General features: G+C 37.0%; 1 protein-coding gene across 2 annotated transcripts; it reads left to right on the top strand.

Moving 5' to 3' along the window:
- The first annotated feature begins 283 nt into the window (after nt 1-283).
- Nucleotides 284-13,620, top strand: YIPF5 (Yip1 domain family member 5). 2 transcript variants are annotated; one of them, XM_016212530.2, is made up of 6 exons: nt 284-379; nt 926-1,045; nt 8,388-8,560; nt 9,289-9,434; nt 11,149-11,330; nt 12,659-13,620. In XM_016212530.2, the coding sequence occupies exons 2-6, from the start codon at nt 936-938 to the stop codon at nt 12,819-12,821; spliced, it is 774 nt and encodes a 257-aa protein (XP_016068016.1). In that variant the 5' UTR covers nt 284-379; nt 926-935; the 3' UTR covers nt 12,822-13,620. The 2 variants fall into 2 exon arrangements, with proteins under 2 accessions (XP_016068016.1, XP_087672418.1); XM_087816292.1 differs by lacking the exon at nt 284-379 and having other exon boundaries at nt 982-1,045; nt 8,392-8,560.
- The last annotated feature ends 421 nt before the right edge of the window (nt 13,621-14,041 follow it).

Consider the following 14,041-nt stretch of genomic DNA (forward strand, 5'->3'; position numbering starts at 1 on the left):
TCCGCCGCATTTCAACAGTTGCGCCGCCACCGCCGACCCCAACTGCCCCGAGTTCTCCCTCCTCCCTCAGAGCGAGCAACAGTTTCCGCGCCTGCGCCTTTCCGCCTCCACTGCCAACCAGGCGGCCGGAAGTACTTCTCCTCTTCCCATTGGTCGACACTGCGCACGCGCCCTATCAGGTTCTCCACCCTCCTTCCCCTCCCATCGGGGCCCAACCGGTGAAAGCCAAAGCGACCAACACGCCTGCGCAAGCGGGGGGCGCGCCCCGGAAGCAGTTCTTTGCCCTGTGACACGTAGCAACGGTGTTTGGTCTGGGTGGCAAGCTGAGTTCGGGGGTTTTCTGGCTCCGCGGGAGGTGCTGCCGCCGCCTCCGCGTTTGGTGAGTGTCCCGGGGCAGTGGCACAACTGCTCGGCTTCTCCCCACGCCCTTGCAGCGCGGCTTCTTGGCGCCTTTCGGCGCCGCGCCGGGTCCTTTCCTCAGACCCTCGCTCCCTGGCGAGCCGGGGCTGCGACGCGGCCTCTGCGCCAAAGGCGCGGCCCTCCCGGAGTCCGCACTTTCCTGGCTGGCCCAGGCCGTCTTTTGCAAAGAGGCAGCCGCGTTGTCATTTGTAAATCCCAGCCCCGAGAAGAAAAATCGTGGTGGTGGTTGTTTCCGAGCCGGCGGAGCCACTCCTCCCACGACCCCGCCCCTAACCCATTGCTTATCAGTTCCTGGAAGTGGAGGTGCCTTCCCAGGCCTTGACTTAGAGACTAGACGTTTCCTCAGCGCCCCCCCCCCCCCGAACCCCGCCCCTCCCTCCAAATGCTGCTTCCCAAAACTTCAGAAGTATTTGCTGCTTTCTGGGGCTGTTTGCTTAAGCAGAGTATCAGGAACGAATTCAGCAGGGGCCTTGAGCCTAAGCAGTCTTTGCCTTTTCTGTTGCAGATCACTTGCAATGTCAGGCTTTGATAACTTAAAAACGGATTTCTACCAGACAAGTTACAGCATCGATGACCAGTCACAGCAGTCCTATGATTATGGAGGAAGTGGAGGACCCTATAGCAAGTAACTTTTCAACTTTGGCAATGTATTTATTCAAGGTTGCAGCGAAAGCCTGTGCCCAGAATGTTTGGTTCTGCCTGAAACTGAATGTGTGAACGTGTCCCTGCTGATCAGGGATGTGACTTTTCGTAATCTTCCTTCCTCCGGAGGGACCTGTGACTCTGGTTTCGGTTTGAAGGGCTTGCCCTAGGTAGAGTTGGGTATCTTATGCAAAATCTTCAGGTGTGATGTAGGTGAAAAAGTAGATTCTTGAAGGACGTTTTCTGGTCACGGTATTTCTACATCATTTAAGGTATGGATAGGAGTTTAGGTACCTAGAGGATAGGCTCTTTATCCCACAGGACCACTTAAAAATTAAAATCTTTTGATGGCTTTTTTAGTAGTGACACTGATTGGAAGTGTTAGTGACACTATTTAACAGTGTAAGCTTCCTGTTATGAACCATCAGGTGCTTCATCAGGTGATTTTCACATAGCGATTGATAGTCATTTTTATTATTACTTATACCAAAATCTTGTCAGTACACACAGGTTGCCAGTTGCATATTGAAAAGGGGGACTCGAAACCTTTCAGCCCTAAACTGTAAAAAATAAAAATAAGCGGGGTTGGGCGTGGCTCAGCGATTGAGCGTGGACCTAGGATCCAGGCGATCAGGGTTCGATTCCCAGTCAGGGCACATGCCCGGGTTGCAGGCTCGATCAATGACTCATCATTAATGTTTCTCTCTCTCTCTCTCCCTCTCCTTTCCTCTCTCTGAAATCAATAAAGATATTTTAAATAAATAAATAGATTAATTAAATAAATAAATAAAAATAAATTGTTTTTTAATAATTCCTAGTGTTTGTAGCAAAAATGCACTAATGGAAGGTTCTCTATCAATCTCCTCCTCTCAGATACCATATCCTTAGTTTCTTAGGATCTTAAAGATATTCTTACCAGCCTCCCAACCAGTGAAGGAGTTTCCTATACCAGGGTTGCATAAGCTTTTTTCGATGGTCCAGGACTCCTTTAAGAATATAATGAAAACTATGGGCCTATTTCTGAGAAATATGTGCATACACTCAAATATGCACATATATGTGCATATAACTTCAGACAGTTCATAATCATCCAATGTTCATCCATGGGCCGTGAATTAAAAACCTCATGAAGACTATCCCAGGATGAGGGTAAGGGAAGATTGCTTATCCAGTCACTCTGAGAGAAACAGGTAGTACTAGAACATGTTTGAATTAATAACTCTGAATGGAAGTGCCCAAGAATTTAAATACAAAGCAAAAATAAAATGGTCTGTCATGGGTAGGTTATACTTTTTACAACCTATGTACCTCCTGAATCTGCTTATTTTGATATATTCTAAGGCTCCCCCACCAAAAAAACAAAAACAAAAAAACAGTGAACCCATAAAGGGAGTGAGCATGTAAAAAATTCTCTCTGAATCACTTTTGTTTCTCTTAAATTTTCAATTACATGTCATTGAGGATTTCTCTTTCTTGCTTAGTCATTTGGACAGAAATGAAAAAAACATGTTGAGAAATTTTATTTACTTACCTAAATATGTATTTTTTGTGCTCGTTCTGTGTATGTGAGGGCAAATGGATGTAAGATTAGCCAGACTGCAGCCATAGGGCTTTGGAAACCCTGCTCTGTATGCAAACCTGTTTTTATCCAAATTATATGTATCGATGTTTGGACTCAGCAGAATTATTCCATTTAGGTTGCAACTTCCTAGGCTTATCTGTCTCTGCCTTTCTTTCCTTTCCTGTGCCTGTTTGTATTACTTAAAGGTGTAATTTATCATTCCACTTATCTCTTATTTCAGTTTTCCAGAGCAGTTGTTCAGATATTTTGTTGCTAACTATTCTCACAATTCCATTCCAACCAAATTATGTACCAGTAAACATTGACTCAGTACTAGTAAAGAAGTTTTGTTACAGGTGCTGATATAACCATTACTGCCAGTTAATGAATTTGAGTTTACAGATGATGCTTAGGAAAACAAGAATCCTATATATTACTAGTAATAACTGCATTTCTGAGGTTTATTTAAAACAAAAAAACTGGCCTCTTCTACTTTTCTATGTACCTTTAATTAAATCTGCAACCTAATGACATTTTAAATGTCCATCACACTTGATACATAATACTTAATTTGTTTTGCTAACTTGGTAATAAAGATCAGCTGATAATTTTTATCTATTGATGAAAATGTAAGTTTGAATTGCATATTACTTGGATTGTTTTCAAGTTTGACTTGACTTAGTTCATAGTCTTGCATTTACCCTATGAAGTCTTTAATATTTAGCATAGTGTTCTCTGTGGGAACTTTATAAGTAAACATAAGTATTCATATATTCATTTAAAAACAAAATAATAAATTAAAACCTATTTGATCTTAATCTGTTGAGTTTCATGAATGTCATTTTTGGACAGGACACACATTGCATTCTAGATAGGCCTCTAACACATATAGTAATACCATACATATTTTTTTAAGTATTGAAAGCTCATGTGTTTTCATCTATTTTTTTTTTTTTAAATATAACTTTATTTATTTCAGAGAGAGGAAAGGAGAGGGAGAGAGATAGAAACATCAATGATGAGAGAGTCATCGATCAGCTGCCTCCTGCAGGGCCCTCACTGGGTATTGAGCCTGCAACCCGGGCATGTGCCCTGACCGGGAATCAAACCCCCATCGCCTGGATCCTAGGTCTACACTCAACCGCCGAGCCAGGCCCGGCGGGGCTGTGTTTTTGTCTTTAACTTAAGTGGTAATACCTTTATGGATGATCTGTGGATTTTCATGAACTTAAGTAGTCAACCCAGTATGTTAAGAGGCTTTGTCTTTGCTGTTGATTATGAGTGCTAAAGCAGGTTTACTATCTGCTGCTTCTCATGCTGAAGTGTTGATTAAGTCCACAAAGATCCTGTCTTCCATACTATGTTTTAGATTAAAGCCAGCATAGGCAAGTCAGGAATTTTTCTGACCAGGTCCTGCCAGAAAAGGAAAATAATAAAGTTCCATGGTATCGTCATTCTCATCTTGAACCTTGAAGAAGGAATGATGGTGTACCTTTGAAGCTATCATTTGTTTGCGGTATTTCTCTTCCTTACATGAAATTTATGGGTTTACATCAATCAGTGTTCTAAAGTATGGACTGCAGCCCCAACAGGGTCCTTGAGACCTCTCAGAGAGTCTTGAAGGTCAAACAGTTTTTATAACAATACAAAGACATTATATACCTTTTTCGGTGTGTTGACTTTTGCACCGATGTTGCCAAAGCAATGCATGGTAAAACTGCTGGTACCCAAGTGTGAATTAAGACAATGGCAACAAATTGTTCTGGTAATCATTGTATTCTTCATTGCCACACACTTGTTGGGGGCTGAGGGAAGCAGCTTTAAGGATGCCCTTGATGAAGCAGTAAGAATTATAGTTTTATTATATCCTGACCCTTGAGTGCACACATTTTTAAAATATTGTGAGTGATAAAATGGGAACCATCATAAAGCACTTCTACTTCATACTGAAGCACAATAATTCTCTCTAGCAAAAGCCCCCATGCAATTTGAGTCTCAGGCTGAATCAGCCGCTTTTTCATGAAAACCATTTTTATTGAAAAGAACAACTGACACACAAACTATAGTTATTCAGACTTGAGTATTTGACAGATATTGTCTCAGAAATGAGTGAAGCGAACCTGTTACTTCAAGGAAAACAATTGACAATATGTGTGGCTGGTGATCAAATTAGTGTTTTCAGGCAAAAATAAGGATTTTGAAAAACTTGTATCCATCACCGTGATTTTGTCAGCTTCCCAGTAATTAACTATTTTTTCTGATGAGAGCAGTGGTGACATTAACAAGTGTGATTTTTATGTTTATACTACATACAGCGTGGGGCAAAAGTAGGTATATACTTGTGAGTATGGTAAACAGAGTTTATTCTTATATTATTATTTATTAATTGTATTAATTTTCATATGAACAACTGTAAACCTACTTTTGCCCCACCCTGTATAATTTATATTAAATATCAATATTTGGAACATCTGCATAACTTATACAGTACAAATATCTTCTAAGGCAAAAGATTTATGGGACCTGGAAAGAAACCAGAGTATACTAATATTTTCTAAATGGCCAGTGCATGACATTACAAAATCATACATGAGTAGAGAAAGAATCCTTTCAAAGTACTAGACAAATTAATGTACTCTAGTGCAACAGAGTATAAAACGTTCATTAGTATTTTTCAACTTAAAATACACCACTTTGCTTTGAGCTCTGATGTAGTATCAAAAGTAATATTCTTGATAATCTCAAACGGTTCTTAAAAATATTTTGTTTTCCAACTGCAAGTCTACAACACTAAATTTTCTTCAGATACTTCAGCTAAAACAATGTATCACAACAGATGAAATGCAGAAGCAGATAGAAGAATTTTTAGCTGTCTTCTCTTAAACCAGACATAAGTAAGATTGTCAAAAATAAAATACAGTGCCACTTTACTCAGTAATTATTTTTAAAATGATTTTTCATAAAAAATGTTTATGCTGCCTTGGCTGGTGTGGCTCTGTTGGTTGGGCACCGTCCCATGTACCAAAAGGTTACTGGTTCAATTCCCAGTCAGTGCACATGCCCACATTTCAGGCTCGAACATGCAAGAGACATGTTCTGCTCCCACATCAATATTTTCTTTCTTCCTCTCTCTCTAAAAACCAATAAAAATACCTTTTTTAAATATTTATGCTAACATGTTACTTTAAATGAATTATTAAATGATTTATTGTTACTGTAAATGAATTAATAAATACAATAAACATTTCTCAGCTTTGATTTCTAATATGGTAAATATCAATAGCTATAACCTACATTAAAAAAATCCTTGGGGCTCTCCACTAAGTTTTAGGAGTATAAAGGGGGTCTTAGGATCATAAGAGTTTGAGAACCACTGGCCTATACCATTTTGTTTTGTTTTGTTTTCTATTGCATATGCATTCATATTTATCTGTCCTCTCCATCTGTGTGTGTGACAGGATAAAATACAGTCTATTTATGAAGATAGAAGTCTTCATAAAGAGCTTTTCTAGCTATTTCATAAACTCAGATGTGGATTTATGATGCATCCTAACAGAGATCAACACAATAACATACTGCACTAAGTCAGAAAATGTGAATTCTTGTCTTAGCTCAACCAGTTGTCCCTGTATGTGGCGTGTGTGTATATGTGTGTAAGTAAATAGAAATCAACATATTTGTAAACCATAATTGCTGGGGAGGTGTGTGTACAGGTAAATTATTATAGCTGTCTCTGTAAGGTAGGATTTGGGAGAGATTTTTAATACGATTCTTAATTGTCTGGGCCTGGCCAGTGTGGCTCAGTTGAAGCATCATCCTAGACGCCAGAAGTGGCGAGTTTGATTCCCAGTTGGGGCACATACCCAGGCTGCAGGTTTGATCCCAGTCGGGGCATGTGCAGGAGGCAGCCAATCAATGTTTCTCTCTCACATTGATGTTTCTCTCTCTCTCTCTCTCTCTTTCTTTCTCTTTCTCCCTTCCTCTCTCTAAAATTAATAAAAAGAGAAAAAAGTTAGAGTCTGAAAGTCTAGTTTTGAAACCTGGTACCACATGGGCAAGTCATTTTATCCAAGTATCAGTTTTCACATCTTTGTAATGGAGAAGATGAAAAAATCAACTCCTAGAGTTGTAGTGAAGATAATATGAGATAATTTACATTAAATGCTAATAACATTGCATTACACAGTAATATTAAAAAGGATGTTAATTACATTTTTGGAAATTGTCAGTAGTTAATGTAAACCTATATATTGCATATAACAGAATTAATTTTACTAAATGTCATACAACATTTTAAATTAAGTCTTCTGTTTTCCTGTTTTCAGGTCCCTTTACCTATATAATTATATATATATATATATATATATATATATGTAAAACACATACAGACGTATATATATAGATGTAGATATATTCTAAAAAGCACAGTCTCGATGGGTGTGTATGATACATACTATTCTGAGCATTGGTTTTTTTTCTTCCCACTGAATATTTCTTGATTATCCTGACTTGTCGGTACATAGGCAACTGCAGGTGCATAGTAATCTATGCCCAGATCACAACATGTTTACTGATAGCTATTTATATTGTTTCGTTCTGTCTTTACTATTAAAATAATGCTTCAGTGAATTCTGTATTTTTACATAACCAGAAAAATAGTGTCTTTTTTTCAGGATGGATTAGGCTAGTGTGGTGAGTCTTGAGAATCCAACTGAAATTTCCAAAGGGCTGTGTATAGTTGAAAATTTCCCATTGCCTTTAATCAAGATATTCAGTTAATTTAATAATTAGGTTTAATTTTTAAATCTCAAATAATATTAATAGAGGTCATTATATTTTTATATTTATCAAAAAGGATCTATATAATTTTTAAAGGTAATTAGACTAAAGGATTTCTAGGCTTCTCAGCTCTCATTTTTAAAATATCTTAACTTTTAAATAATTATTTTACTTCTGTATTTCTTACTGTGTAATTAGGTTAGTTACATTGATAAGTCATTTTTCTTTTTGCCAGATGATTGTAAAACAATTGCTTAAAGATACTGCTTCAATATCCTTTTGTTCCATATTGTTTTCATCACTAAAATAGCCGTGGTAATGTCTCTCCTAAAATGCAGGATTTATATAACAAATACCAAATAAAACAATAGGTAGTCAACTACTTTGAAAAATTAAAAGCACAATTTAAATTCAAGGTGTATTAATAATGTTTTATTATATGCAGAAAGCTTTCACAAAGAAACAGCTTGATTTTTGCACTCTGTGGTTTGAAATTAATGGTAGTTCTTAAAAAGATTTACAGACTTGTGAAAGATAACATACTACAAAGGGTAAAGAAGAATGATTTTTCATTCAATGGAAATCCAAATTACAAAGGAAAATTACGTAACATGTAGTGCAAAGTCTGTCATCTTAAGTTTTCATTCAGTCTTAGACATAAATTTTATTTCACATCTGTCTTTATAGTAAAATAGATAAGATTTTTAATTTTTCACTTGTTGACTTCCCAATGTTTAAAAGTTAATAGTTTATAAAATGCTTAAGTGCTGGGTGAGTATTGGCATCATCAGGAAACTTCTCTATAAAACACAGACAACTTATTGTCGATAATCAGCTTCATCTTAGTAATCATTTCAACCTCATTTTTAAAAACTGGCAAGGTAAATGTCCCAGGAATTGCATGATTAGGATTTTCCAGCTGTCAGGGGTATTAGCTGTTGGGAGTGACATAATTTTGAGAAACGTAACTTACTTTGATTTACAGACAGTATGCTGGCTATGACTACTCGCAGCAAGGCCGGTATGTCCCGCCAGAAATGATACCGCCACAACAGCCGTACACCGGGCAGATTTTCCAGCCAACTCAGACATTTACTCCAACTACACCTCAGCCATTCTATGGAAACAGCTTTGAGGATGAGCCGCCTTTATTAGAAGGTCAGATTGGTTGCAACACTTGATGGTATTTTGTAGTATCCAGCTGGTTAGTGAAAATAAGTCTTAGTTTGGAGAAGTTGTCCTTTCCTTTAAAAGAATAATGTTTTAGAAAAAGATTTCTACTAACTGATCCATTTTGAATAGACTATATATGAAGCCTCATTGAATCAGAAGGGACCAGATTTTTAATAGATCTTTATAAAGTGATAATGAAGTATGTCAATATATTAGCATCGAGTTTTACTTCATATTGATTAAATTCTATCTGTGGAAGATATGAAAGGAAATAGCATGGTATTGGCCATTTTCTTGGAAGGGGAGGTATTCTTTACCCTTTAAAAGTATCATGAAAGCTCTAAAGACACTTGTCAGAAAAATGCACACATATGCGTGCAGACATAGTTTAGCATACAATTTCCTGGGACCTTTAGGTATTCCTGAAGGCCCAGGTGAAAGACACCTTGCTCTTCACTGTGCAGTCATAGCTGAGAGTGTCTGTCTCATCATATTCATACCCTTTTCCAGCACAAAACCAGGAATTGGGTATCTGTGGGATAAGCACCACAATCACTAAAGGCTGGTGTTGAGGACTCACCCCGATAATATCACCTGGCATTGCTAGATCCTCTTGATGCTGGGTGTTTCATTTGCTCTCTTGTTCTGACAGCTCTGGTAAACTGTACGTGCATCACAAATCTAATTGACTTCCTTGGTTTCTTTTCCTTTAGAATTAGGTATCAATTTTGACCACATCTGGCAAAAAACACTAACAGTGTTACATCCGTTAAAAGTAGCAGATGGCAGCATCATGAATGAGACTGATCTGGCAGGACCCATGGTTTTTTGCCTTGCCTTTGGAGCCACGTTGTTACTGGTAAGATTTAGTTTCAACTCTCAGTGTAAGATTAAAGAACAATCTTTAAATGTTCCACTAAAAGCCATTTTTGAGACTGCTTATGCATCAAGTCTTTGATGTGTTTTGAATAGTATTGACTTGCTTGAATTCATCACATCTCCATTGATCATAAATATAGTATATTGAGGAATCATTTCTTGTTCCAATAAGTGGTCCAATTATTAGTGGGAAAAATAATAATAATAAATAACATGTGGCTTTGTTCCTTCATCAGAATCCCTTCTTTTCAGAGATTAATAAAATTTTTAGCCTCTTGCTCTTTTATTTATTTATTTTTAATCTCTAGACCTTGGCTAGTGTTTCCTTGTGGTGCTGGTGGTTATCTTTCTATATATCATTTTGACTTTTAATGGATGGAAACATTATAAAGAAGTGTTAATCCTTATCTCCCACCTCCCTAAGATGTGAAAACAATCGAAAGTGAAAAGTTGTAAAGATAATTATTAATATTTGGTTTATTTTTCTAATGTCTCTGAATTAGAAGAGATAAATGATGTAATAAATAGAAGATGTGGTAGGAATAGCTGGGTATGAACTCAGTACTCCTACTCTGTCTTTGAGATCTGACAGATTAATCTGTGCTTCCCATGTAACAAGATTGTTTTGGAGATTAAGCAAGACAAGTTATGTGGGAACACTGAAAATTTTAAAACACTGTGCAAGTATGAGGGTTTATTATTTTATATGAGTGAATTCATCAATGAACTCAGCTGAGCCCTTTCAAATATCTACATGTTCAATCAAGTATTTACAAATAAATATTTAGTCTAACAAAAATCCCAAGGATTTTTCCACTTAGCATAATGTATAGAGGCATTCTTACAGTTGAGTTTTATATGTCAAAATCTTAACAAACCAGGAACTTTTTGAAAGTTTCTCTGAAGACGGATTTTAACGATAATGTGACCTGAGTACGGTGATACAATGCTTGTTCACATAGCTTGACTGATGGTACTGTAACTGCAATTTACCTAACCTTGACTGTCCTAAGTTCTTGTTTGTTTGTTTGTTTATTTTTGGTCAAAGGACTTTATAAATCAATAATTTAGAAAAACCAAGAAAGAAAACAGTATCTCCCATTATATTCCCCTTGCCTAGTTGTTACTCAGTTTTCTTTTCTCCTCCCCTTTCTGCAGAACCCTGGCTTCCTGCTTATCCTGGCTTTCATTTCCTAGCTCCTCTAACACATACAAAGGGAATGATGAAATTATTTCTACTGTTAAAAAGATTATGGCTACATCTGCCAAGGAGAATAAATTGCTTTGGAGCAGTTTCGGTGGAATTAGTTTCTTTCAAGTAGCATTAGCTATTGTCCAAACATTCTGAATGCTTTCCCATCTTGTCTCTGTAGTTTATCTGCTTAAAATCAGCCCGATGTCTTTTTAGAAATCTACTACTTTATGTGATTGTACCATAATTTTGTACCTGTTTGTTGAATTCCGTGCCAGTCTCAGATACTGACTGGAAGATGAAAAGTCAAGTATCTGTGTTTCAGGAGGTGGATGCTTCAGACTTAAGAAAGATGTAAACTCCAGTCTGTTCAGTGTTTTACTTCTCTGCATAAAAAATAGATACCTCTGTAGATTTGATGCTCATAAATTGAATATCCTCTCTACGTACCATTTTAGGTGAAATAAGTCTCTTTAACCTGTAATCTTTTCTTTATCCATAGGCTGGCAAAATCCAGTTTGGCTATGTATATGGAATCAGCGCAATTGGATGTCTAGGGATGTTTTGTTTATTAAACTTAATGAGTATGACAGGCGTTTCATTTGGTTGTGTGGCAAGTGTCCTTGGATATTGTCTTCTTCCCATGATCCTGCTTTCCAGCTTTGCAGTGATATTTTCTTTGCAGTAAGTACTGATCTTTTTTTTGGGTGTTGATTGACCAATTCTGTGTAATAGAGTTTACCTCGCCATCAGTTTGAGATAAATCACTCACTCAGCAAACATTAGGTAGTGCCTCTGCGACTGAGAGTATTGCTTCACGCTTTCCACTGATGAACAGTGGAACTGAGAATGCATTTAAAAATCTTTTGTATCATCTCTGCTTTTACCTGTGATAAAAGGACTTCACTAGTAAAGTTCACTTTGTGTTCACTTACCAGTGTCTGTAAATAATTAAGCAGTGGTGATTGTTAACATAAATATTAAATTTAGCATGGGAAAGGTTAAGTTGTTAAAAATTATGTTTACTTTCTCTTTGATATTTTTAGACTATCTCTGATTTCTTTAAGATGTTGGGCATGTGCTAAGTGAATGCATAATAAACATATACTCTATTTGGCAGCATTTTAACTGAAAATCACTTCTTTGGCACAAGGCTATTACTAGCCTATCATAGTCTCAGCTGTACTTCTAAGCAACTTTAAATATGTGTGATTTTTAGATAATAATTTAGGTAAGGTTAAAAAATAAGGTGTAAAAAGTTCCTCCTCGTGGCCACTGTGCAGATGCTCTCAGCAGGTCAAGCTCCTCCTTGTGGCCAGTGCTGGACATGGCCAGTGAGTGAGCTTTGTTTCACTTAGAAAGTTACAGTGGTTAAGAGCATATATCAACTAGTTGATACCAGAGATTTGGCAAGGGATGGCTTTACAACATTTCTCCTTTGGATAAAAACAGTGCAGGTTTTCAGTATAGAATCTGCTTCGTTCGTCTTATTTGTTGAGATTGACACACTTACTTTTGAGTTCTACGGAAGATATTTTCTACTTAAAGCAGTGTTTTCCAACTAGAGGCAGTTTTGCTTCCAGGGAACATTTGGCAGTACGTGGGGACAGTTTTGGTTGTCACACAGTGGGGGGAAGAGGGGCAAGGTACTACTGATATCTTATGGCTGGAGCCAGGGATGCTACTGAACATCCTCACAACACGCAGAACAGCCCCCTACAGCAAAAGTGCATCCAGCCCAATGTCAGTAGTGCCGAGGCTGAGAGACCCTGTGCTAAAACGAGCAAAATGTATTCCTATATGAGCTTTTTATCACATGGTTAATTCAGCATCATTGAATTTACTGCGAAGTACATTTGAACATTTGGGGGGAAATCTTGGTTATTTCTACAGATGTCTACATGTGGATTTAAAATGCTTTTTTAAAGAATTTCTTATTATAGTATATTCTTACATAACTAATCTCATCTGTCTTTTTTCGCCCTCTCCTTGCTTTTTCCTTGTCATTACAGAGGAATGGTAGGAATCATTCTCACTGCTGGAATTATTGGTTGGTGTAGCTTTTCTGCTTCCAAAATTTTTATTTCTGCATTAGCCATGGAAGGACAGCAACTTCTAGTAGCATATCCTTGTGCTTTGTTATACGGAGTCTTTGCCCTAATTTCTGTTTTTTGAACTGAATTAACTGGGATGTGGACATCATCGGGCCAAATACACAAAAAGGACTTCAAACTCTTAAATCGGACCAGCAAACTGCTACAGTGCAACTCTCATGCAGATCTGATGTTTGGCTATGGAACAGTAGAAGTAAACATGGATCTTTTTTTCATTTTATAGAACTTTGGAATACTATATTGGATTTACCTGCAGTTTGATTAGCTCTAAGAGTTTGTGCTTACACAAATAAGAAGTGCTATTTCTTCCCTATTCCTGCAGCCTTTGAAAAACAACTTTTTTCCTTAAATTATATTATGATGTTTTTGATAGATTTTTATCAACTGTGGGAAACTAACCATAAAGCTGATAATCTTTTTTAAAAACAACCCAGTCATAGTAAAGAAGACACAAGACTTACTGCAGAAGTATTTTTCCAAGGAATTAGGAAAGAAAAATCACCTGTGTTCTCAAGTTGGATGCACTTCAAGCAAAAAAGTAATCCCCATGGAGTTTGCACTTCAAACATTTGACATTCCTTTCAATTATCTCATGGAAGTTTTGCTAAAATGCAGTGATACAGAAGTTCACAGTCTGCTTAATTGTAGACATGAAATGTGAACACCTGTTTAGATATTAGCATTAACTAGACCATAGTGACATAGACTGGCCACATTAATGCTTATAGTTGGATCTCTGTTTCCCAGGAAAAAGAAAATCATTAACCTTTTTTGAAAAAAATATTTAAAATTTCACAATTTCAGTATTCCAGTTATCAATGTAAAGTGCATTTGATGCTTATTAAAATTTTCCCAATTAATTTTAACTGTGTCGTTGAGTTTACTTTTGCTAAACCACTATTTTCAGTGTCTCATTTTCTTTAGGGTCTGATTTTGATGTGTTTTCTTAATTTATTCTAAGCTTTAAGAATAGAAGTCATCTCGTATATGATTAGGGGGAAAAGATTTAACGAAAAGCAATTTACTTAGAGTTAAAACATCATTTCTTTGTATTAAACTTACTTCACTAATGTTCCCTCTCAGGGCCAGCCTCCTAGGAGGAGTGGTGAGATTCAAGGGCTATTGGCTATGCCTCCCCACGCACACACCTATTTGCTGATGACTGAAATTATCTTAAGAGCAAATAGGACCTTTCACTTCCATACTTAAACACTGAAGTTATAATACAAAGGAGAAAAGTTTCCTGACCCCAAATGTGTTCATAGTAAAGTGCAGGTGACT

Source organism: Miniopterus natalensis, chromosome 4 (assembly GCF_054644295.1).
Source record: "Miniopterus natalensis isolate mMinNat1 chromosome 4, mMinNat1.hap1, whole genome shotgun sequence".
Taxonomy (NCBI): Eukaryota; Metazoa; Chordata; class Mammalia; order Chiroptera; family Miniopteridae; genus Miniopterus; species Miniopterus natalensis.